Source organism: Puma concolor, chromosome A2 (genome assembly GCF_028749965.1).
Source record: "Puma concolor isolate L17-30 chromosome A2, mPumCon1.1.hap2, whole genome shotgun sequence".
NCBI classification, from domain to species: Eukaryota; Metazoa; Chordata; class Mammalia; order Carnivora; family Felidae; genus Puma; species Puma concolor.
This window is the reverse complement of record NC_141668.1, coordinates 158,783,885-158,809,088: the sequence shown is the minus strand read 5'-3', so window position 1 is coordinate 158,809,088 and position 25,204 is coordinate 158,783,885. Positions and strand designations below refer to the sequence as shown.

Genomic DNA, 25,204 nt, shown 5'->3' with positions numbered 1-25,204 from the left:
AACATTAAAAAAAATACACACACACACACACACACACACACACACACGTATATATTCATTCTTGGGTCTCTTCGGTGCCTCAGTTGGTTAAGCGACTGACTTCGACTCAGGTCCCTATCTCGTGGTTCATGGGTTTGAGCCCCACATCAGGCTCTGTATATATATATATTCCTCTCTCTATATATATATTCCTGATTCATTACCAGTGAACTGATGGCCAACAGCATTATAACTCATGCCCGAGCAAAACTTATCTAAGTAGGGCACATCTCAGCCTTCTTGCACTTAGGAACACTAGATAGCACTTTAGCGTTATTCCTGGGAGCCATTTTAAGCTTCAAAATCACCAAAGAAAGGACAAAAATGCAAAAAAAAAAAAAAAAATGTGGCACTAAATAGACATCCAAAAGTATGCTTATTTACAATATGAGCTGAAACAAAAAGGCAGAGTGCTGTCTTGTTGAACTAACCTGGGAATGTGCACATGGGCAGCACATTTTGTGTTTTTTTTTTTTTTTTGCCACTCTGTGTGTGTCCTCAAATGGTTGTGAAAGGAATATGAATATTGATTTTTGGGGATACAAATAAATTTTAGTGAGCAGGCAAATTTGCAGTTAAGAAATCTGTGAGTAATGAGATTGACTCATAATTTGGCCAGGTAAGTAATCAATATTTACATTGTTTTGATGGTAACAGTGTTCTTAGTTGAGCCACTAGTATACTATGATCATTTTTTATTTCTTAACAACCTTTATGTGTTTTGGGGGGGTTATTACTTGCCTTTGTATTTGTTAGTTTTCTTTGCATTCATCTATACTTCAAGACCAAATGACAGTTGTGTCTGTCTTCTCTCATGACTTTTATAGCGTAAGATGGGCTTTCAGTTTCCCCTTTTTTGGAGAAGTCTCTCTTCTAGCCTCCAATTTGTCCAGGCTGGGCTACTGACTCTTTGCACCTGGTGAACAGCCGTCATTCCAATCTTGATTCTAGCCACCTTCCTAAGGATTGGCATTACGTCTGTCTTGGGTTAGATGCACTGTTTCCTGGGTCCCTGGTGGTTTTCTTCTTTGGTTTACTCCTTTGATTTGTTGGAGCACCTTCTTATTAGCTTTGGGAGACATGTGGTTGAGAAGTTATTTTTTTGAGACCCTTTATGTATGAAAACATTTTTATTTCCACCTTCACACTTGATTGATGGTCTCGGTTTAAACTTCTAGGTTGGAAATAATTTTCCTTCAGTATTGAAGGCATTTCTTCTCACATAATTATTGTTGAGAAGTCTGAAACCCTCCTAATTCCTGATCTTTTATAGTGATCTGTTTTTCTTTCTGGAAGTTTGTGGGATCTTTTCAAGATGGTGAGCTATTTCCATCCATTGTATGGTCTGTTGTTTAGCTTCATGGCAAGGAAGTTTTCTTAAATGGTACTGATGATTTACTCACCTTTATTTCTTTTGTTCTTCTTGGAACACCTGTTATTTAGTACCTGGAACAGCATTTGGCTTGATAATTATTTGTTGAATAAATATTATGTTGGATATTCTGGGCTGGTTCTCTAATATTCTTTTCTTTCTTTTTTTTTTAATTTGCCATCTCCATCTTTTTATCCTACTTTCTATGATAGTTCTTCAAATACACCTTCTAATCTTTCTGTTAATATTTGACTTATGCCTGCAAGTTTAAAATTTTTTATTATGATCATTATTTGTTTAAATTCATAGACTTTATTTTTAATTTTTTATAGACTTCATTTTTTTATTATCAGTTTTAAGTTTACAGAAAAATGGATCACAGAGTACGTAGAGTTCCCATATATCCCCTTCCCATTCCCCACAGTTTCCCTATTATTAAGATCTTGTGTGGGGCGCCTGGGTGGCTCAGTCGGTTAAGCGGCCGACTTCGGCTCAGGTCATGATCTCAAGGTCCGTGAGTTCGAGCCCCGCGTCGGGCTCTGTGCTGACAGCTCAGAGCCTGGAGCCTGTTTCAGATTCTGTGTCTCCCTCTCTCTGACCCTCCCCCGTTCATGCTCTGTCTCTCTCTGTCTCAAAAATAAATAAACGTTAAGAAAAAAAAAGATCTCGTGTTAGTGTAGTATACCTGTTACAATTGATGAACCAATATTGATACATTTTTATTTTTACTTATTTACTTTTTAAAATTTAAATCCAAGTTAGTTAATATACAGTGTAATAATGGTTTCAGGATAGAATTCAGTGATTCATCAGTTACATATAACACCCAGTGTACATGTTATCAAGTGTCCTCCTTAATGCCCCTCGTCCATTTAGCCAATCCCCTCACCCACCACCCCACCAACAACCCTCAGTTTGTTCTCTTATTGTTTGTCTCCCTGTTTTTGTATTATTTTTGCTTCCATTTTCTGATGTTCATCTGTTTTGTATCTTAAATTCCACATATGAGTGAAATCATATGATATTTGTCTTTCTCTGGCTGACTTATTTCGCTTAGCATAATACACTCTAGTTCCATCCATGTTATTGCAAATGGCAAGATTTCATTCTTTTTTTTTTTTTAATGTTTTTATTTATTTTTGAGACAGAGAGAGACAGAGCATGAGCAGGGGAGGGGCAGAGAGAGAGGGAGACACAGAATCTGAAACAGGCTCCAGGCTCTGAGCTGTCAGCACAGAGCCCGACGCGGGGCTCGAACTCTTGGAGTGTGAGATCATGACCTGAGCTGAAGTCGGACGCTCAACCGACTGAGCCACCCAGGCGCCCCAAGATTTCATTCTTTTTGATCACCAAGTAATATTCCATATGTGTGTGTGTGTGTGTGTGTGTGTGTGTGTGTGTGTGTGTGTGTGTATACACACACACACACACACACATACCCCACATCTTTATCTATTCATCAGTTGATGGACATTTGGGCTCTTTCCATGATTTGGCTATTGTGAATAGTGCTGCTATAAACATTGGGGTGCATGTGCCCCTTTGAATCTGCACTCCTGTATCCTTTGGATAAATATCTAGTAGTGCAATTGCTGGGTCATAGGATAGTTCTATTTGTAATTTTTTGAGGAACCTCCATACTGTTTTCCAGAGTGGCTGCACCAGTTTGCATTCCTCTTTCTCTGCATCCTCACCAACACCTGTTGTTGCCTGAGTTGTTAATGTGAGCCATTCTGACAGGTGTGAGGTGGTATCTCATTGTGGTTTTGATTTGTATTTCCCTGATGATGGGTGATGTTGAACATTTTTTCATGTGTCTGTTAGCCATCTGGTGTCTTCTTTGGAAAAGTGTCTATTCATGTCTTTTGCCCATTTCTTCACTGGGTGATTTGTTTTTTGGGTGTTGAGTTTGATAAATTCTTTGTGGATTTTGGACACTAACTCTTTATCTGATAATGTCATTTGCAAATATCTTCTCCCATTCCGTCTGTTGCCTTTGAGTTTTGCTGATTGTTTCCTTCGCTGTGCGGAGGCTTTTTATCTTAATGAGGGCCCAATAGCTCATTTTTGCTTTTGTTTCCCTTGCCTCTGGAGACATGTCAAGTAAGAAGTTGCTGCGGCCGAGGTCAAAGAGGTTTTTGCCTGCTTTCGCCTCTAGGATTTTGATAGTTTCCTATCTTATGCTTAGTCTTTCATCCAGTTTGAGTTTATTTTTGTGTATGGTGTAAAAAAGTGGTCCAGGTTCATTGTTCCGCACGTTGCTGCCTTTTTCCCCAACACCATTTGCTGAAGAGACTGTCTTTTTTCCATTGGATATTCTTTCCTGCTTCGTCAAAGATTAGTTGGCCATACGTTTGCGGGTCCATTTCTGGGTTCTCTATTCTGTTCCATTGATCTAGGTGTCTGTGTTTGTGCCAGGACCATACTGTCTTGATGATTACAGCTTTGTAGTATAGCTTGAAGTCTGAATTATGATGCCTCCTGCTTTGGTTTTCTTTTTCAAGACTGCTTTGGCTATTCAGAGTCTTTCTGGCTCCATACAAATTTTAGGGTTGTTTACTCTAGCTCTGTGAAGAATGTTGGTGTTATTGCGATAGGGTTTGCATTGCATGTGCTTTGGATTGTATTGACATTTTAACAATATTTGTTCTTATGATCCATGAGCATGGAATGTTTTTCCGTGAGTTCTTCAATTTCTTTCGAAAGCTTTCTATAGTTTTCAGTGTATTCTCAACAAGATACTAGCCAACCGGACCCAAAAATACATTGAAAGAATTATTCACCATGATCAAGTGGGATTTATTCCTGGGCTGCAAGGGTGGTTCAATATCTGCAAATCAATCAATGTGATACATCACATTAGTAAAAGAGAAGATAAGAACCATATGATCCTCTCTATAGATGCAGAGAAAGCATTTGACAAAATACAGCACCCTTTCTTGATAAAACACCCTCAAGAAAGTAGGGATAGAAGGATCATACCTCAAGATTATTAAAGGCCATATATGAAAGACTCACAGCTAATATCATGCTCGATGGCAAAAAACTGAGAGCTTTCCGCCTAAGGTCAGGAACACGACAAGGGGGTCCGCTCTCCCCAGTGTTATTCAGCATAGTGTTGGAAGCCCTAGCTTCAGCGGTCAGACAACACAAAGAAATAAAATGTATCCAAATCAGCAAGGAGTACTCTATGGGGAAAACCCAAAGACTCCACCAAAACACTGCTAGAACTGACACATGAATTTGCAAAGTCACAGGATATAGATCAGTGCACAGAAATCCGTTGCATTTCTAGACACCCATAATGAAGCAGCAGAAAGAGAAATCAAGGAACTGATCCCCTTTACAATTGCACCAAAACCCATAAAATACCTAGGAATAAACCTGAGCAAAGAGATGAAAAATGTATACCCTGAAAACTATAGAAACCTTTTGATAACGTTTTTATTAACTAAAGCTCTTTTTTTCCCTTAGGGTTTACTCTGTGTGCTGTGCATTCTGTGGTGCCCTCACACTGTAATTTTCCAGGATTTTTTTTCATTCCCTAAAGCTTTTTTTTTTAATAATTTTGTAAAATGTTTATTATTGAGAGACAGAGAGACACAGAGACACAGAGAGTGAACAGGGGACGGGTAGAGAGAGGGGAGACACAGAATCTGAAATAGGCTCCAGGCTCTGAGCTGTCAGCACAGAGCCCGACGCGGGGCTCGAACTCATGACCTGAGCCGAAGTCAATCACTCAACCAACTGCCCCTACCCATGCAGGGGAGGGGCAGAGAGAGGAGGGAGACACAGAATCCGAAGCAGGCTCCAGGCTCTGAGCTGTCAGCACAGAGCCCGACATGGGGCTCGAACCCATGAACCATGAGATCGTGGCCTGAGCCAAAGTCAATCACTCAACCAACTGAGCCACTCAGGCGCCCCTTTGTTTCCTTTAGTTTCCGTCATCCCTAGTAGAGGAAATCCCCAGGGATCCGATAATCCTTGGTTGTAAATCTGGTTAGAAGCTCTAGGCATGGGCATATTGGGGGGGGGGTGTCTTTTCAACTGCGAGCTTCATGATGGGGTCACCCGGCCAAGGGTGCTTTGCGGGAAACCATGCAGAGGAGACGAAGGTTGGGGGCTCATCATCGAATACGGTACAGACACTCCCTGGCTTCCAGTGGGTTTGACTTACCATTTTTTGACTTAACGATGATGCCAACGTGATGTGCATTCGGTAGAAGCTGTACTTTGAATGTGGAATCTGGATCTTTTTCCCAGACTCCTGACAGGCAGTATGAGACTCTGTCCTGATCCCGGCCACCAGCAGTGAGCCACCGCTCCCAGTCAGCTGCACGATCACGAGGGTAAACGACCCGTACAGGCATATTCTGTACCCATTCAGCCCTCCTGTTTTTCGCTTTCAGTATGGTATTCAGTTAATTATGCGAGATATTCAACACTTTATTAAATAGGCTTTGTAGGGGCTCCTGGGTGGCTCAGTTGGGTAAGCGTCCAACTTCGGCTCAGGTCATGATCTCGCGGTTCGTGGGTTCGAGCCCCGCGTCGGGCTCTGTGCTGACAGCTCGGAGCCCGGAGCCTGCTTCGGATTCTGTGCCTTCCTCCCTCCCTCTGCCCCTCCCTCCCTCTGTGTGTCTCTCTCCTTCAAAAATAAATAACATCAAAAAAATTCTTTTTGAGAAAATAGGCTTTGTGTTCGATTATTTTGCCCAACTGTGAGCTAATGTAAGTGTTTTGAGCACGTTTAAGGTAGGCCAGGCTCAGCTATAATGTTTGTTAGGTTAAATGTATTAAATGCATTTTTGACTTACGGTATTTTCAACTTACGTTGCGTTTTTTGGGGTGTAACCCCACTGTAAGTCCAGGAAGATCTGTCTTATTGACTACAGTCCCCCTGTTGTACGTTACATCCCTGTGACTGATTTTATGTAGGGGCTTGCTTCCCAGACAGATTTCTACCCATTTCGCGCTGGAGTCCAGGATTCGGCTTTCTCCCACCTCCAAGGACCTTTCCCATTTTCCTAGTCTTTGCGTTCACACTTTTAAAAAATCCCTTGACTGGGACACCCGGTTGGCTCAGTCGGTTAGGCATCTGACTTTGGCTCAGGTCATGATCTCACGGTTTGAGTTTGAGCCCCCCTTCTCTCTCCCTCTCTCTCCCCCTGTCTCCCCCCCTCTCTACCCTTCATGGGACTCTCCCTCTCTCTCTGTCTGTCCCTCGCTCACTTGTGCCCTCTCTCTCTCTCTCTCAAAAAATTAATGAAAAGAAAAAAATCCCTTTACTGGCTATTTTGGGGGGAAACAGGGAAATTCAATGATCAGTCAGTGTCTGGGTGTTTGACTTGCCTGCTGCCTTTGCATGAAATCACCCGTGACTTTTCTCACCTTGTGGCTCCTTCCTCATCCACCTGCGTCGGGGCCCCACAGCCTTCCGTTGTAAGGATCAGCCGTTGGGCATCGAACCCCTCCTAGACTACAGGTCGTTTGGGCTCTTTTCCGTCTTCTGCTCATTGGAAGCTACAAATGAATAGCAGTATCATTTCCCCCAGGTGACTTTGACCTGCCACGATCAATCTTCTAGTTAGCGGAACGATCCAGAACCATGGAGAAAGTCCTGTTGCCGTGCAGTCTCCTCCCACTCTCTGCTTTGCCCACTCCTCTCTAGCCTGCTGGCCTTGTCCTTCCCACCTCCAGGCCTTTGCACTCACGGTACCCTCCACCTGGAATGCTTTCCCCCCACCGGGCCGCGCTTTACCCACTGTTGGCTCCTTCCTGTTCTTTATTTTTATCATTTTTTAATTGTTTAAAGTTTATTTATTTATTTTGAAAGAGAGAGCACACAGGGGAAGGGCAGAGAGAGAGAATCCCAAGCAGTCTTCGCGACGTCAGCGCAGAGCCTGACACGGGGCTAGAACCCACGAACCGGGAGATCATGACCTGAGCCAAAACCAAGAGGCCCAACTGAGTGAGTCATCCAGGCGCCCCTCCATCCCATTCTTTAACATGTAGCACAAATGTCGCTTCCTCAAAGTGGTCTCCCCCCCCCCCCCCCCGCCCTTCCTGTGGATAAAGCTTTTGATCACATCATCCTGTTTCCTTTTTAGGAAACTTAGCATACAACTATCATTGGATTGGGGCACTTGGGAGGCTCAGTTGGTTGAGTGTCCCACTCTTGATTTCCGCTCCGGTCATAATCTCACGGTTCGCGAGTTTGAGCCCCGCGTCGGGCTCTGTGCTGACAGCACGAAGTCTGCTTGGGATCCTCTCTCTCTCTGCCCCTCCCCCCTGCTCTCTCTCAAAAATAAATAATAAAACAGTAAAAACAAACTATCATCGGTTTTCTTCGCTTTTTTCCTCGGTTATGAGTTCCCTTCCCCTCCTTAGATTGTAAACCCCATTTGGGCGGTGATCACGCCCGCTTTAGTCACCTGGGTGTCGCTGTCCCTGTCGTGATGTCCAGCACGTGGTGGTGCTCCGTGGAGGGATGGCGCACGAGTGGATCAGCCCCTCCAGGGAGCTAAACTCTCGAAGGAGGTTTTTGGCTGCGAGAAGCGTGAATCTCCACTAGGAGTGGCATTGGCAGTAGAGAACAGTTACCACCACATGTAACATGGAGTTTCGACATGAGATGGCTTCAGGTTGGTCACTTCCCAGTGCGGCATGCTGTCATTGACCCAGGTTCCTTCGGTCTTTATGCTGCAAAGGCTTGGCGTCTCCAGCTGGGTACCCTCATACCCTCATGCTGCCTGCGGTGGTTCCAGCCATCACATGCCAGTGACAGCTTCTCTGGGTAGAGGAAAGGGAACGTGGGACTGCCGTGTCCCATGGTGCAGGGATTGTGGGAAAGGGGCTGATGTGTTGCAGGGAGGTGTATGGGCTGGGCAGTGTTGGAGTTCAAGGAGCCAAGGGGGTCAGCAGACAGATTTCCAGGGCTTTGAACACTGAGCAGAGGCGTATCCTGCACAAAGACCCTGCAAAGACCCTTTTTCCACATGTGGTCACGTTCACCAGTTCTGGGGGCCAGGAATTGGGTCTGTCTTTTGAGGGCCACCATTCACCCCATTATGCAGGGAGTGGGGCCTGGCCCAGAGCAGACCCAGGAAACCACGAAGAGCTGACTAGGGCACGGGTCCCGTTGTGTGCTGGTGGGGGCCAGGCTGGGCTGGTGAGATGGTCAGATTCTGGCCACTGTCATTTGTTCCATCCGTCCCCAAGGACCTCCTGGGAGCCACACCCCATCTGGGCTTGGGGGGGACGCCATGTTCACCGTGACCTGCTGTGAATGTGTCGGATACTTCTCCCGTCCTCTGGAGCCCACAGCCTAGTGAGGGAAAAGAATAACCGAGAAGGAAATGATAAAACATCAGACAGTGACCAGAAGGATCGAACATGTAGGGGCGAGGTGGGGATAGCGAGGGACTCCTTGAACCAGGGTGGTTAGGGCACCCTGCACAAGTGGGCAGATGAGAGGGGCCACCCTTGCCACGACCTGGGGAGAGGAAGAGCACTCGGGTAGAAGAATACTTACAAAGCCCAGAGGCGGGATCTCTCTGGGCAGAGTAACAATGGATCCCTTTTGGTTCGGCCCTTCTTCTTGGTTGGGCACTTAACACACTTCACACCCAATAGGCTGAGAATTGCTGCTCTGGGCCCCACTTCCTGCTTGTAAATAAGGCAGTGGCGGGACTGGCACTTTGTTGAGCTGGATGGAGAACACCTTGGAGGTTGTTGGCTTCAGTCTCCTGATATTCCAAGTAAGGAAACTGAGGCCTGCAGAGAGGGCAGCGTCCGCCCAGGCCCCACTGGTAGGCGGTGGAACAGGATTTGAACTAAGGCCATGAACTCCAGGCCGCTTTTTCCTCCCTCTGGGCTGCGCTTCTGAGGGCTCCGGGCATCGCACGACTTGTGACCAGGTCACTCCAGTCTCTGCCTCTGTCTCCCCATGTCTCCTCCCCTGTGTTTGTGTGTTCTGTCTTAAAAAGACACCTGGGGGCCCCTGGGTGGCTCAGTCGGTTGAGCGTCCGGCTTCAGCTCAGGTGACGATCTCGGGCTCTGTGCTGATAGCTCAGAGCCTAGAGCCTGCGTGGGATCCTGTTTCTCCCTCTCCCTCTCTCTCTGCCCCTCCCCCACTCACGCTCTGTCTCTGCCTCTCTCAAAAAGTAAATAAACATTAAAAAAAAGATTGTTTTTAGGCATTAAAAAAAAAGACACCTGTCATTGGATTTAGGTCCCACTGGGGAGCCGGGATGACCTCATCTCATACTTCCCTTAATTACATCTGCAAACACCCTACTTCCAAAGAAGGTCACGGTCTGAGGTTTCCGGTGGACACGAATTTGGGGGGATGCTCTTCAAACAAGTACAGTTGTGCGCAGGCAAAAGAGGCGGAGCTGCATTTGAGTCCGCCCATAGGATATACCAGCATCGTCCTTACGTTCCAGGTCCTGTGCTTCGTCCCGGAACCGTATCCCTGGACACAACAGACAGACAAACTGGGTGCTCGCTCTCGTAGAAACTAACAAAAAGTTCAGGAAATCGGTAAAGGAAGATGACGGGTTTAGAGTGTGATGACCAGCTCCGAAGGAGTGAAACAGGGCCTGGGAGTGTATCAGTTACCCGTCAGTTCCATGGCTGTGTAACAAATTACCCCAGAACCTAGAGGCTTAAGTCAATGATCAGTATCCTTTCCTGTGACTTCTGTGGGTCAGGAATTCAGATGTCGCCAAGATGTCACCATCTTATGTGCTCTGCTGTGTCTGGAGCCTCAGGTGGAAGATTCAGGATCCGGGGCCAGAATTACCCAAAGCTCTGTTCACTCAGACATGTTGTTAGAACCCCTATACGTGGCCTCTCCATGTGGTCTTGGCTTCCTTTGCTTACATCTCAGCGCTGGGTTCCGAGGTCCAGTGTCCAGAAAGAGTGTGAGAACATCCGCGCGCCTGGAGGAGAGGTGCTGTCTCTGAGCCCCAGTCTCGGAAATCACACAGCATGACTATCGCCCCATTCTCTTCATTAGAAGCGAGTCCCTGAGTCTGCCCACTCCTGCGGGGTGGGGAAAATAGGACCTGACCTGCTTTTTGAAGGGACGACAGTCAAAGAATTTGCAAGCGTGTTTTCAAACAGCTATATAGTGATCCACGCTAGGCAGGGCTGGGGAGACCTCTCCAGGCAGGGGACATTGGAGCTGAGAGGTAAAGGATGTGTAGGAACCCTGATGGGGGTGGGGGTGGGGGGCTCTGGGGCAGAATGTTTCAACAGTGGGAACCGCACGGGCAAAGGTCCTGGAGAACGTTCCCATCTCCCCACAAGATGACTCCTGCCCCTTTGCCATCAGTATCCCTGGCCACCCCAGCCCCCGTCCCCTTCCTCCACCGATCTGACTTCTCACACCTGATCCCGATCAGCTTCGCCTGTGCAAAGTAGGTGCTCAGGTCTGGGGCCCTGAAGAAATCTGGGCCTCTGCACTGGCTGCCAGGGAGGGGCAGGATGCTGGGCTCCAGGGTCAGGGGCTTGAAAGCAGTCCTTCAACCTCTGTTTACTGAGCACCTACTATGTGCCAGGCTCCTGCTCAGATGCAGATGTCGCTTCCCCTGGTTACCTCCCCTGGTGACGTGGTGGTCATCCTCCTGGAGTGCCAGCCTGAGTTCGTGGGGCTGTGGCTGGGCCTGGCCAAGGCGGGCGTGGAAGCCACACTGCTCGATGTTAACCTGCGGCGGGAACAGGGGCTTCGATGAGCAGGGCTCTCCGATTAGGGGTGTTCATCTACATGGAGGCCGTCATCACCCTGAGAGTAACAGGGCGGGCACCCAGAGGGAACCGGTTGGGGAGCAGCCTCCTCACAGCTGTCCCTATGCCTGCGCCTCTTCTCAGTGTGGCCTTGCCCTGAGACCGTGCTCACGTGTGGCGGCCTCTCCTCTCACCGAAGATCTTGCCAGGCTCAGGCTGGCTGCTCTCATGGGCTGTGGGGTTCAGGCCCGGCCCGGGAGCTCCAGACGCCTCTCTCTCCCTCCAAGACTGTCCTGTGGGATTGCTTGTGGCAGGCTCACTGCCCTCCAGGAGAGTGGGGCGGGGCCTTGATCTGTCTCTCCAGGCCCTAGAGCAAAACAGACAGAAGTTCCTGTCACCTAGAGCAGAAAGAGATAGCCCAGGGGCAAGATGGTAGGTCTGGCTTTTGACAATGTAAGTGCTGTGTTGATAAGTGCAACAAAGCAGGGACCAGAGAGGGGGAGACAGGGGGGTGGTCAGTAACAGACGGGTGTCATTTGAGCCGACCGAAAGGAAGTGGGGGAGGAGCCGAAGGGAAGTGGGGGAGGAGCCGCGTGGATGTTGGCAGAAGAGTGGTCCAGGCAGGGGGCATAGCGCATGCAAAGGCCCTGGGGTGGGAGCATGCCAGGTGGTGTCTTCAGGGAAACAGCAAGAAGGGCCCTGTGGCTGGAGTGAGTGAGCAAGGGGTAGGAAGAGGAGAAGGAGCGGAAGGAAGATGGAGGGGGAGAAGGGTTAAGTCTGGGTTACCGCTGGGTCTGTTTCGCCCATCGTGGACCTGGCACCCAGTAGGTGCTCATCATTTGGGAGGTGAGTGGAAGAATCTGCCTCTGTGTTGGCCGCTACCTCGAGTTCCAGGTTGGGAGACACGAACACAGTCTGGCCTCTTTGTGTATGGACCTAGTACGTACCGGGCATGCGGCCGGTGCAGATGTGACTTCCCCGGGGAGCTCACGACCCAGGGGTGGGGGGAACAGACCCATGACCGAGTGGCTCCGCACAGGGGCTTTGGTGGGGGAGCACAGAGGATGGGGAGGTTTCCCAAGGTGAACAAGAGAGCATTCCCTGAGCCCAGCCGGTGTCTGCCCCAGCCTGGCCCCGTTTGGGGGACTGTAGGCTTTGATGGGGGAGCAGTGGGCGCAGGGCAGGGGCCGAGCCCCGGAAGGCTTCCTGGAGGAGATGACGGGGACCCCAGGCTCAGGTGGGTGGAGCATGAGGAGTCCAGGCTGCAGGTGCTCGTGGGGACTGCGGGGGGCTCTGGACGTCCCAGAAGAGAGAAACAAGGACGGTCTGTGGTACTTGCGCGTTGCTTGGTCAACAGCCCTCCTCACGCTCTCAGTCCCCCGAGAGACCCAGCAACCAAAGGGTCCTTATCGAAGCCTCGCCGTCCTCGGAGGTGCAGGGACCTTTCCCTCTGCTTTCTCCAGATGGAGATGCTGAGGCTTGGAGAGGTCTCCTGGAGGCCGGGCGGGGCACCCAGTGACGCCGTCTCCTCCCTTCCCCCTCCCTTCCCCCTCCCAGCGGCCTCTCTGTGCTGATCCGCGTGCGCCTGGAGCTGCGGCGGCACCAGCGTGCCCGCCACACCATCCCACGGATCTTCCAGGTGGTGGCACAGAGGCAGCCTGACCGCCTGGCGCTGGTGGACGCGGGCAGTGGCGTGTGCTGGACCTTTGCGCAGCTGGACGCCTACTCCAATGCCGTGGCCAACCTCTTCTGCCGGCTGGGCTTCACTCCAGGTGACGTGGTGGCCATCCTCCTGGAGGGCCGGCCCGAGTTCGTGGGACTGTGGCTGGGCCTGGCCAAGGCAGGCGTGGAAGCCGCGCTGCTCAATGTGAACCTGCGGCGGGAGCCCCTGGCCTTCTGCCTGGGCACCTCGGGTGCCAAGGCGCTCATCTTCGGAGGGGAGCTGGCAGCAGGTGAGGCCGGGCGCAGCTGGCATCCTGAGCAGGGGGCGGGGGGGGGCCTGGGGCTTTCCGGGGGGCGGGGGGCAGCGAGATGGCGTGGCACATCCCAGGCCGCCCTTGACCGTGACGTCTGCTCTGGGCTACAGCGGTGGCCGAGGTGAGCGGACAGCTGGGGAAGAGTCTGCTCAAGTTCTGCTCTGGAGAACTGGGGCCTGAGGGCATCCTGCCGGACGCCCGACTCCTGGACCCGTTGCTGAAGGAGGCCTCCACCGCCCCCCTGGCACAGCCCCCTGACAAGGGAATGGATGGTGAGGCTGGCACGGGACACCCGCCTTCCTTCCGCTGCCAGTGCCCCCCGCCCCCCACCCCCTCATCCTCGGACCCCAACACATGCGTCTCCTGCAGATCGACTCTTCTACATCTACACATCGGGGACCACGGGGCTGCCCAAGGCCGCCATTGTAGTGCACAGCAGGTGAGGGGGGCCCGTGGGCATCACCCCAGCTTTGGAGAGTGACTCCCGGTCGCCTGTACGGCCGACCCCTTCCCTCCGCTCTTGTTAGGATCTTGGGGACATTTCTGTCTTCACCCCGCGGAAGACCCACGGCCCATCTCAGGACAGTGCCGCTCTGTCTGCGGGAGGGTCTCAAATCCTAAACCAGACCGCCCCCCCATGCCGGACTTCCCTGTACCTGCCTTGGCCCTCAGAGTAAAATCCACGCCCGCGTTGCGCACCCCCTGCCAATTCTCATTTTCCTCCTCTCCACCCCTCGCTCGAGCCCTCGCAGCTCGTTACACTTCCTCAACTCGGCCAGGGTCCTTCTGCCCTCCGGGCCTTTGCACAGGCTGCGCTCTCCACCAGGGCGCTCTTTAGCTCAGCCCCCATAGCCCTTTCTCACCAGATCTCAGCTCGTGTGTCACCTCCCCACACCTCTCTGGCTGTCGCCTTCAGCCCCTCTCCGTGTCCCTGCTCTCTTGTATTCCTCCTGGCACCTAGCCCCACCGGCAAGGCAATTACGGGGCTGCAGGTTCGTCTCCCGCCCGCCCCGCTGTGAGCTGGGCTGGCTCTGCCTGGGTCCCTGCTGTGTCCCGTCCCCCGCCACAGATTCCCCCAACTCCCATACCCTGGAGGACATAAGCCCCAGCCCCTGCACTCCCTACCCCCCCCCCCCCCCCCCCGCAGGTACTACCGCATCGCAGCCTTCGGCCACTACGCCTACAGCATGCAGGTGGCAGACGTGCTCTATGACTGCCTGCCCCTGTACCACACGGCAGGTACTGTGGGCAGGCCGGGCGGGGGTGGGGCAGGGACTGGGGACCCCTCACCGAGCCCGCCCTCTGCAGGCAACATCATGGGCGTGGGGCAGTGTCTCCTCTACGGGCTGACGGTGGTCCTCCGCAAGAAGTTCTCAGCCAGCCGCTTCTGGGATGACTGCGTCAAGTACAACTGCACGGTCAGGCCCCGCCCCTCCCGCGCGCTGCCCCGCCCTCCACCTGCAGGTCCTCCGCTGCGGGGCAGCCACTCCCCCGACCCCCCCTGTTCTCCAGGGCCCCGGAGGGGCACAGGAAGGTGGCCCGTGCTTCTTGAGCACGTGCTCCGTGTCAGCCCCAGGCTAACCTTACTTCGACATGCAAACTCCATGGAATCTTAGGACTGCTTGAGAGTGGGCAGAGGCATCGCAGAGGCCATTGTGCAGGTGGGGAAATTGAGGCCTGTAACGCATCTGGAATTGGGGCCAGGCTGCCTGAGTTCTCTAACGCGCTGCCCTGGGCCCCAGCAGCCTTCCCTGCTGGTGGCTGCAGGAAATGAGGCCTGTGGGTGCAGTCACCGCCCTGCGCTGGTTAAGGCCACAAGGTGTGGGGCTCAGGTGGGATGAGGACATCCACAGTCCTGTAGAAAATGGGGGGAGGGGGTGCGCTAGGACCCGGTCCTTCCTCTCTTCTCCCCTCCGCGGTGAGAGGAAACCAGGCTGCGGATTTCAGTGTCCTGATGAGGATAGAAATACAGGTGCTATAACCTGCCTCCAGGAAGAAGGGGTGAGGAGAGGAGAGAATGGGATGTGTCCAGGGACTGGCAAGTTGGCAGGTGCCCACCTCACCTTGGATGGGTGGGGCCCAGAGAGGTTAGGCCAGCTGCCCAGGTCACACAGCTAGGCAGGGTGGGGGCTCTGGGTTGGCATCTTGGGCGTCTTTGGGGGGCAATGACTGATTTGCTCTCCTTTTGAGGATTTTCCTTTTTTCCTTGCGGGCGGCCCTTGAGGAACGTTGTTAAACCAAGTCTTGAAGTGCAAGCGGGTCTGTTTGATCCACTTGATTACTGAGAGTTGTGAATACAGATCACCCCCCACCGCTTTCTGAAAGTTCCAGTGACAGTGCTTTGCTTTGGGGAAAGACCTACATCAGTACCTGATTTCACTAACCGAAGGAAATCCGAGGAGGATTTTCTCTTTTGCACCTGTCACTGGCCCCAGGGGCCTTCAAACACCCCGTCCTGCCCCCTCTAGCCCCACCCACATCCCTCCTTCGGCATCATTGTGAAACAACCCCCAGAGAGCAGTGTGTTTCCTACATAGATGTTTCTGGAAAACCTCTGAAAGATGAGGGCTGCTTTGCTTTTGAGGCAAAATTCGTATGAAATAAACCTTTTTTTTTAAATTTTTTTTTTTAACATTTATTCATTTTTGAGACAGATAGACAGAGCATGAACGGGGGAGGGGCAGAGAGAGAGGGAGACACAGAATCCGAAACAGGCTCCAGGCTCTGAGCTGTCAGCACAGAGCCCGACGCGGGGCTCAAACTCACAGACCGCGAGATCATGACCTGAGCCGAAGTCGGACGTCCAACCGACTGAGCCACCCAGGCGCCCCGAAATAAACCATTTTTAAAGCGGACAGTTAGTGACCCTTAGTGCATTCACCATGTTGTGTAACCACCACCTCTAATTCCAGAACATTTCCATCGCACCTGAAGGAAAACCCGGTATCAGCAGTCACTCCCCAGCCCTGTTCCCCTCCCTCCCCCCCGTGCCTGGGGTAGCCACTAATTTGCTCTCTATCTTTATAGATTTGCCTGTCCTGGACCTTTCTTGTAAGTGGGATCAGATACTGTGTGGCTTTTTGTGTCTGGTGAGGGCTGTTTCTAGAACAAAAGACGTGAAAGCAGGGTCTCCAAGAGATATTTGCACACAAAGGTTCACAGCAGCGCTATTTATAAGGGCTGAAACATGGAAGCCAACGGGGCTGCCGGAGGGGGAGGGGGTGGGAACCCAGCGTCCAGTGGGGACAGAGTCTCAGTTCTCCAAGACGAAAGGAGTTCCGGTGGATGGTGATGGCTGGCTCCCAGTGTGAATGTACTTAATACTACCGAGCTGTGCACTTAAAAGTGCTTCAGATGGTCAATTTTAGGTATACGTGAATGCAACAAGAAAAGAAAAAAAACCCTGTAAGCTCAGCACTGCCATCACAGCCAGAAAGTGACAGTGACCCCCGCAGTGTCATCAGGAATCTGGGCAGCGGCTCAATCCCCAGGGACTCGCCTTGTCAAAAAGGTGGTCTTTCCCCTGTTTCTAGAATTCGGACAAAATCCGTTTTTAGAGGAGACCCACACATTTCGACCGTCGATGTGTCTCATGGGAATCCTTTCATCTGTAGGAACCTCTTGTTTCTTTTTTTTTCCCCCATCTTGTGTGTATTTACTGAAGAAAGGAAGTTGCTTGTCCTGTAGTATTTTCCCGATCTGGAGACAGTGTCTCTTAACGTGTTCCTCTGTCCCTGGCATTTCCTGTCCATTGGGAGTTGTTGGGTCTAGCACAGTGTTTCTCCACCATGATGCTTGGGATATTTGGGGCTGGATCAGTCTCTGCTCTGGGGGCCATCCTGTGCACTGCAGGATATTGACAGGCATTCCTGACCTGACATCACTAGAGGCCAAGAGCATCCCACGCATCCCCCCCCCCCCAGTCGTGACCGTTCAAAATGCATCCAGATGTTGCCAAGTGTTCTGGGGGGACAGAATTGCCTGTGGTTGAGAACCCCTGGTCTAGATATTTGATCAGCTTCAAGTTCAACTTTTTTGGCAAGGATTCCTTGTCGGTGGTGCTGTGCCCTCCCACTGGGAGGCCCGTGGTGTCAGGTGGTCCCCCTCTTTGTCCTTGACATGCCGTGCTGCATCGGGCATCATTCACCGTCTCTGGACCCTTGGTAGTCTGTTTCTAAGAAGGGGAATTTCTGTGTCTAAAAGAAGGTACGTGCTAAACACTCAGGGGCTCTTTAAGGAATAGAGGACGGAATCCTCAGAGGTCAAGGACTCAGAGGTTTAACAAGGACATTGACAAAACAAGTGCATGCATTTGGGTTCGGAAATCCCATCCCTTGGCTGTTGGACAGGGAAACTGCTTGGCTGCTGTTTACTTGCAGCGGTGGCCCCAGGCCCAAACAACAGTCCATCCGTCCTCAGGGGAGGCAGCGGGCTGTCATTTAGAGCCCCACTTCCGGGACTCCTGGGTGGCTCAGCTGGTTAAGCATTCGATTTCGGCTTGGGTCATGATCTCCCTGTTCGTGGGTTCGAGCCTCGCGTCGGGCTCTGCACTGACAGCTCAGAGCCTGGAGCCTGCTTCGGATTCTGTGTCTCCCTCTGTCTCTGCCCCTCCCCTGCTCACGCTCTGTCTCTGTCTCTCCCAAAAATAAATAAACATTAGAACCCCACTTTCTTTGCTGTGTAGCAGCAGACGGGCAGGGGACAGGTGACTCCACCCCTCCTCATCCCTGGCGGGGGGGGGGGGGCTGAATGTGTGGTGCCTGTGTCTCTCCCTGCCCACTGGGGTGCGTGCACCTAGTGTACAAGGTCACCCTGACACGGGGGAGTTGTAGCAGGGTCCCTGGTCGATGATCTGCTCCCAGCCTCTATCCAGGTGCCACCGTGCAGGCTGGAGGTGTTGGCATAGGCCATCTGATGTCTGCCTCTCTGAGCTGACCTGAGTTGTCTTCCCTTCAGCCCTGGGTCTGTCCCGGGGTCCAGGCAGAGGTAAAGATCAGCTGTTTGCTTTCAGCGTGACACAGACTCAGGGCCATGGTTGGGGGGGAGGGGAGGGGCAGTGTCATTGTCTCCCTCCGCTGCCTCAATCGTGGCTGGGTTGTCCCTCCCCTGGCCTGAAGAGGACAGCTGAGAGCTGGACAGCTTCAGGCACGACCTGATCCAGGAGGTGCTCTGTCTCTGTCCATTTCCTGTTTTTCTCCTTCCTAGGTGTGCAGCTTCCTTCTTAGCCCTGTTTCTTCTGGCAGGTTTTCAGCAGCTCAGGTAGCGACAGTCTGGGGCTGATTCTCATTGGCCTAATTCTGGTCATGTGCTCACCCTTGAACCAATTACTAGCTGGGGACAGACTGGGCTGTTTGGCCCCGCTGTGTCTTAGGTTGGCGTGGGCTGGGCCCCCGGCAAAAGCACTGACCTGAGCCTAGGGACCGAGGGAGAGAACTCCCCACCTTCAGGCTCTGACCTTGCCCCATCCTGGGCTTGCCTCGTGTCCAGCAGCTGATGATCTTGGACAGGCCGTTTCCCTCTGTGAATCTCTTGCCTTCCTGTCCCGCGTGGAGTGTTGGGAGAATTAAACGGATGAGCTCTGTGTTTGGCGGTAGAATACTCAGCACATGTGTTTATTCATCAGGGATTCAACAAGCACTGTGCAGGGAATGCCTCTCCGCGGCAGTGATATTTGGCCCAAACCCTGGGGACCCAGATGCATCCCTGGGGAAGGATTTTCGCTCCAGGCAGCGGGCACAGCATGTGCAAAGGCCCTGAGGAGCCCTGTGTGGCACAGGGTGTTGGTGCGAAAGGGAAGGAGGGGAGGCAGTGGGGGCGGGGGGGGGGGGGTTGCGAAGGGAATTGACCACTGGCAGAAATTTGGACTTTATCCTGTTGGTGAGGGGACGCTGTGAACACTTTGGAGCTGTAATGATCAACTTGGTGCTTCATCCTGAGCGTGTAACTGTTTCGTTCACACTCCGGCCGCGATGCCCAGATTCAAATCAAGCACTATCACTTATCAGCTTTGGTCCGGTTACTTACTGTTTGTGACCCCTAGTAAAATTGGTGGTGGTGGTGATCGGGGGTAATCCTTAGTAAGCCAAACCTCAGATAAGGACTTGAAGGCACCTGGGGTATCTGGGAGATGACTCACCCCCCCCCCCTCGGGGGTGGACCCTTGAGACGGGGAGGGAAGGAGCCCTGCGGAGGGGGGGCGGGGCGCTGAGGTTCCGGTCAGAGAGGCAGCGTGGGGCCCGCACCTGGAACCAGGGCTCTTGGGGGACAGTGTGGAGCGGCTGAGGGCTGCCCGGTGGGGTGTCAACCTCAGCCCGCCTTCCTGCCCTGCCCGTGGCGCACGCGGGGGGGCTCCTGGAGGCAGCGTGGGGATGGACGGAGCGCGGAGGGGCATGGGGGACGCTGACCGCATCCTCTCGGCCCCTGCCCCTGGCGTGGATTCGGGCGAGGGGCAGGCGTAAACGGCCTGGGCTGTTTTGTTACCATCGCCCTTTAAGAGCGCTTTGTTCCTAGCGCCCAGGTTGGAGGGGTGGCTCGGGGGCTGGGGCCCAGCGTGGCCGCCCAACCCTCGCTTCCCCCCCCTCTCCCGCCCCCAGGTGGTCCAGTACATCGGGGAGATCTGCCGCTACCTGCTGAAGCAGCCGGTGCGCGAGGCCGAGGGGCGGCACCGCGTGCGCCTGGCCGTGGGCAACGGGCTGCGGCCCGCCATCTGGGAGGAGTTCACCGAGCGCTTCGGCGTGCGCCAGATCGGCGAGTTCTATGGAGCGACCGAGTGTAACTGCAGCATCGCCAACGTGGACGGGAAGGTGGGCGGCGGTGGGGCGGCGCGGGGCAGGCTCTGACCTTCCGGGATCGCTGCTACCTCTGCCTCCCCGGCCCCGCGTTCTTCCAGAGCAGCCTGATCTGCTGGGAGGGCCCGGCCAGGCGGCACAGGGCAGGGGAGGTGGGGGGGGGGGGGGGGGGGGCGGCGCCTGGGACTGCCAGGGCACGCAGGGGGTCCCTTTTCCGGCATGCACAGTTAGTGGCTTGACGGTGCCCCTGAATTCAAGTCCTCGGTGAGGCCATGTGTACCTTGGGCAAAGGGCTCAGCCTTTTCTGTTTGCACCTGTGGAGGTGGGGGGGGGGGGGGCGGGACTCTGGGGGATCCAGGGGCCAGGGTTGGGGTGCCCATCCACTCCTACTGGGCAAGTCACTTAGACTCCTTGGGCCTTGGCTTCCTCCTCTGTACATGGGGACGACAGCCCATTGGGCCTGTTCTAATCACCCAACGTAATCACGAGCTCATCGCGGCACCCCCAGGTTGCAAGCTCTCTGCAATTGCTTTTATGATTTGCAATTAATATTTCCATCCTGCCTTAGCAGGACCCTGCTGCCTTATCGAACTCCTCCCATCCTAAGCCAGGCACCGCTAATGAGAATAATAATAAAGCAAACACCGGAGGGGCAGTGATTTGTTTCCTGTCTGTCTCTGTTTTGGGTCCTCAGGACCTGAGAACAAGGCACTGCCCCCACCGTGCATGTCTGTCGAAGACACTCTGGGCTGCATTAACACCAGTTGCTGCCGTAACAGACGTACCCAACAGCACACGGCAGCACAGACCCATTAGACAGGGATTTGTGCTCACTGGACTGAGCCAGGCAAGGTGGCATGCAGCGGGGAGCGGGCGGAAGCTCTGCCAGTGTCCCCACGTGGCTCCGGGGTTACCCCAGGCATTCACTTCCTGCCAGCATAGAGGGTTTTAGGGACCAGGAAGTGGTGACCAGTCAGCAGGTTTCCTCACGAGATGATGGCCGGGGAGATGGGAGAAGGGGCATGAGTCCTGGGAAGGCGGCACTGCCCTTAATACCCCCTTCTTCGGATCGCCCAAGGCCACAGAGTTCAGGGACACGGCGTGCTAATTCCAGGCCCTGGGGCAGGAGAGGCAAGGTGTCAGTGGGGGGGGACACCATGCCCCACGGGGCTCCTCACGACGTGGCTCGCCCCCTCCCAGGTCGGCTCCTGTGGCTTTAACAGTCGTATCTTGCCCCATGTGTACCCCATCCGGCTGGTGAAGGTCAACGAGGACACCATGGAACTACTGCGGGATGCCCAGGGCCTCTGCATCCCGTGTCAGGCCGGTGAGCCAGGCCCTGCCCAGACCCCTGGGGAACCGGGGCCCCCGCCCCCCGCCCCCTGCCCACCCAGCACAGCCTGAGGGTGGCCTCCTCTCCAGGGGAGCCTGGCCTCCTCGTGGGCCAGATCAACCAGCAGGACCCGCTGCGTCGCTTCGATGGCTACATCAGCGAGAGCGCCACCAGCAAGAAGATCGCCCACAGTGTCTTCCGCAAGGGCGACAGCGCCTACCTCTCAGGTGCGAAGATCCTGGGGGCTGGCTGTGGGGATGGCGGGCCACCATCTTACCTCTCCTCCTCCCCTCTGCCAGGTGACGTGCTGGTGATGGATGAGCTGGGCTACATGTACTTCCGGGACCGTGGCGGGGACACCTTCCGCTGGCGTGGGGAGAATGTCTCCACTACTGAGGTGGAGGGCGTGCTCAGCCGCCTGCTGGGCCAGACAGATGTGGCTGTGTACGGGGTGGCTGTGCCAGGCAAGCTGGGTTTGTGGGGGTGGTCCTAGGGTATGGCAGCCCCAGAGGAGCCCAACCTGCGTGAGCTTGGAGGTACAGGTGCTCTTGGGCAGTGCTCAGCTCGGATAACTGCACATAGCAACCTGCGTCGGGGCACTGGAGCTGGAGTTACCCCTCCTGGATGATAACCCCTCGGTTTCCTTATCCAGTACATGGGATCGTGAAAGCAACTGTCTCAGAGTTGCAGCGAGTACAGCAAAAGCTCAATAAGAATAATGATTGCTGCTTCAGCAAGCGTTATGTCAGATGGAAGGGACTAGAGATCAGAGACCAGGGGCCTCTGTCTGAGGGTGTATTCAGTCCTGCGGCGGCACAAAAGGTGGGGTGTTCTCAGTGAAACCTCTATCTCCAGGAGTAGAGGGCAAAGCAGGCATGGCGGCCATCGCGGACCCCCACGGCCAGCTGAGCCCCAATGTGCTGTACCAAGAGCTGCAGAAGGTGCTGGCGCCCTATGCCCGGCCCATCTTCCTACGCCTCCTGCCCCAAGTGGACACTACAGGTGCGGCCTCTTGCCTCTCCGTCTGTCCGTCCATCTGTCTTTTGGTTCAACAACCATTTGCTTATTTGTCCTGGTTCAGATCCTCGTGCCAAGTCTGACACGATGGTTCGTGGCCAGCAGGCACGGTGGGCTCACGCAGGGCCTTTCTCTTGTGTTACTAGCATCGTTATTTATTTCCATTCCTCGATCCTACCCCCACTAGGCATTCTGCAGTGTTTGGGGCATTTCTTCCATTTCCTGCATTTTTTCTGGTGACTAGGAACTTTGAGCAAATCATCTTGTTATCTAGGAGATTTCCTGCTTCTGTAAATGGCCTGTTTGTATCTTTTGCCCATCTTTGTATAGCCTTGCTGTCTTTTTCTTTTCGATTTGTGAGAGTTTCTCCTAATCGTCCAGATGTTAATTCCGTAGCAGTTTCGGACATCAGAAGTCTTCTATTTTGGGAGTCGAACCGTTAACCTTGTTTATGGGGCTTTTGTTGAAAAGAAGCCCTTAATTTTGATACAAACTTACCCCCCCCTTTTTTTTAATGTTATGGTTTATGCTTTTGAAGTTTTATTTAGAACAAGACACCTTCTCAACTCTAAAGCATACAGGTATCCCTCGACCATTTTTTCCTACTAGCCCGAACCCTTAGCTTTATCTTTTTTTTTTTTTATGTTTATTTACTTAAAAAAAAACATTTTTTTTAACATTTGTTCATTTTTGAGAGACAGAGACAGAGCATGAGCAGGGAAGGGGCAGAGAGAGGGAGACAGACACAGAATCTGAAGCAGGCTCCAGGCTCCGAGCCATCAGCACAGAGCCCGACGCGGGGCTCGAACTCACGAACTGTGAGATCATGACTGGAGCCGAAGTCAGATGCTCAATTGACTGAGCCACCCAGGCGTCCCGATGTTTATTTACTTTTGAGAGAGAGAGAGAGAGAGACACAGAGAGAGCAAGGAAGGGGCACAAGGAGAGGGGGACAGAGGATCTAAAGAGCACTCTGTACTGACAGTAGAGAGGCTGATATAGGGCTTGAACCCATGAACCTCAAGAGCATGAGCTGAGCCAAAGTCAGATGCTTAACCAACTGAGCCACCCAGGTGCTCCTAGGCTTATCTTTCATGAAACCTTCCTTTACTTGTTCACTGTAGGGAGTGCAAACTTTTTCTTAAAGGACCAGGTAGTAAATATTTTCAGTTTTGGGGCCATGCAGTCTCTGTCCCATACACCTCTGGCTCTGTGGTGTAAAAGCTGTCCTAGACAATGTGTAAATGGGTAGGCATAGCTTCATGCCAATAAAACTATTTACAAAACAGATGATGGGCCAAATTTGGCCCTCGGCTACAGGCTGCTGCCCCCTGACCTACCGTGTGACAGACTCAGCCCTGCTTTGGTCTCGGGGCTGTCCGTGTGACCAGGCAGGGGGTACACAGAGTATGCGGCTGTGATGGGGGTAGTCAGGGAGGCCTCCCTGGAGGAGGGGGCATGAAGTCAGGATCTGAAGGGCAAAGGAGAATCAGGCAGACAAAATGAGGAAGACTGTTTCCAGCCGAGGGGATGGCCTATGCAGAAGCCTGGAGGTGTAGGAGAGGATGGTGAGTTGGGGGTCCCTGGAACCCCCTTGCTGAGTATCCCCATCCTCACCCCTACAGGCACCTTCAAGATCCAGAAGACTCGGCTGCAGCATGAGGGCTTTGACCCACGCCAGACCTCGGACCGGCTCTTCTTCCTGGACCTGAAGCAGGGCCACTACCTGCCCCTCGACCAGAGTGTCTATACTCGCATCTGCTCGGGTGCCTTTGCCCTCTGACGCTCCTCCTCCGCCCGCTAGAGACTCCCAGCCCGGCCCTGCCAGTGAGGCTGGGGGGCTGGCCCAGCCATGCCAGGTGGGGCCACCCTGGTGTTCAGCAGCCAGAGGAGCCCAGGAAGAGCCCACGGCTCTGCTACCCTCTCTCTCCTCTCTCCTCCTCGGGGCTGTCTCCTGCCTGAGTTCCCGTGCCTGTGGCTCTGTGCGTCTCTCTCCTCCCTGCTTCTCAGCCTCCCCGCTGTCCCATATGCCCACACCTCTTCCCTCTTTCTTTTCCCCTGCTCTCTCCTGAGATCTGTGGGCATGCAGGGCCCAGCTGTCCTCCCTGCTGGGTCATGGACCCAGAGTGGAGCTTCTCAGCCTCCCGAGTCTCAGCTGTGCCTTAAGGAGCGACAGTCCGCACCTCCCCAGGCTGCTGGGCCCCAGGGCGTCACAGGCCAGTCTGAGCTCCAGACAGACCCTCTATCACCCTTCCCGAGCAGAGGATCCACGTGGTTTGCCCCGCCCACCTGGGGGTCAGCGGGGGTCATTGTCAAGGGACCTCCAGGCCAGCTAGAAATCTCTCCCAGGCTGGGCCAGTTGCCTTTTGCACTTAACCGTCTTTGGTGGGCCTCCCTCCTGTCCCCTGTCTGCCCTTCCTGATGCCCGGAAGCTTCCAGAATTGACTGTGAGCCCTTAGACATTGCCCCTGCCCAGATGTCTCCTTTTAGGTGCCTCCACGGAGCTCTTGCTAGAGGAGCCTTGAAGACTGCGCCGGGTGGCTGTTCGGCTCACCATCCAGACACTCACCCTGGCAGAGGACTCTAGGGGGTCCCCATCGGACGCCGCTGCTGGTGGGACCCACAGGAGTGGCAGCGGTGGTGTAGGGGGAGGTCTCCCGCCTGGGGGTGGTGTCTGAGATGGACTTCGGGGCCTTGGAAGTTCCAGCCCATTGAATATCCCCACTGGCTTTGTTGGTGACAGTTCAGACCTCATGTTGGTGGTCGGCCTCATTGGTGGCTCATCCCGGACTCATCCCGGACTCCTGGCCACTCAGACTGTCCGTCCCGCCCCCCAATTCTGCAGTAGCATCCAGCCCCTCAAACACTGGGGCCAGTGCTGGGCCTTTCCAAGCACCAAGGTTTTGTTTCCTAGTTGAACTGAAGAAATAAACCTGCAGAGTGTCCAGTG

General features: G+C 53.5%; 1 protein-coding gene across 3 annotated transcripts in view; it reads left to right on the top strand.

Moving 5' to 3' along the window:
- The window catches only part of SLC27A1 (solute carrier family 27 member 1), a 32,538-nt gene extending 7,334 nt beyond the window's left edge, over positions 1-25,204 (top strand). The window contains exons 3-13 of one of the 3 annotated variants that reach the window (XM_086698677.1): positions 12,698-13,092; positions 13,227-13,388; positions 13,486-13,555; positions 14,264-14,355; positions 14,425-14,534; positions 19,710-19,919; positions 21,105-21,231; positions 21,327-21,464; positions 21,537-21,701; positions 22,093-22,239; positions 23,880-25,204. In XM_086698677.1, the coding sequence (XP_086554803.1) occupies positions 12,698-13,092; positions 13,227-13,388; positions 13,486-13,555; positions 14,264-14,355; positions 14,425-14,534; positions 19,710-19,919; positions 21,105-21,231; positions 21,327-21,464; positions 21,537-21,701; positions 22,093-22,239; positions 23,880-24,037 (1,774 nt within the window). In that variant the 3' untranslated portion in view covers positions 24,038-25,204. The remainder of the gene's footprint in view (positions 1-12,697; positions 13,093-13,226; positions 13,389-13,485; positions 13,556-14,263; positions 14,356-14,424; positions 14,535-19,709; positions 19,920-21,104; positions 21,232-21,326; positions 21,465-21,536; positions 21,702-22,092; positions 22,240-23,879) is intronic. The other 2 variants (XM_086698678.1, XM_086698679.1) reach the window with 2 other exon arrangements.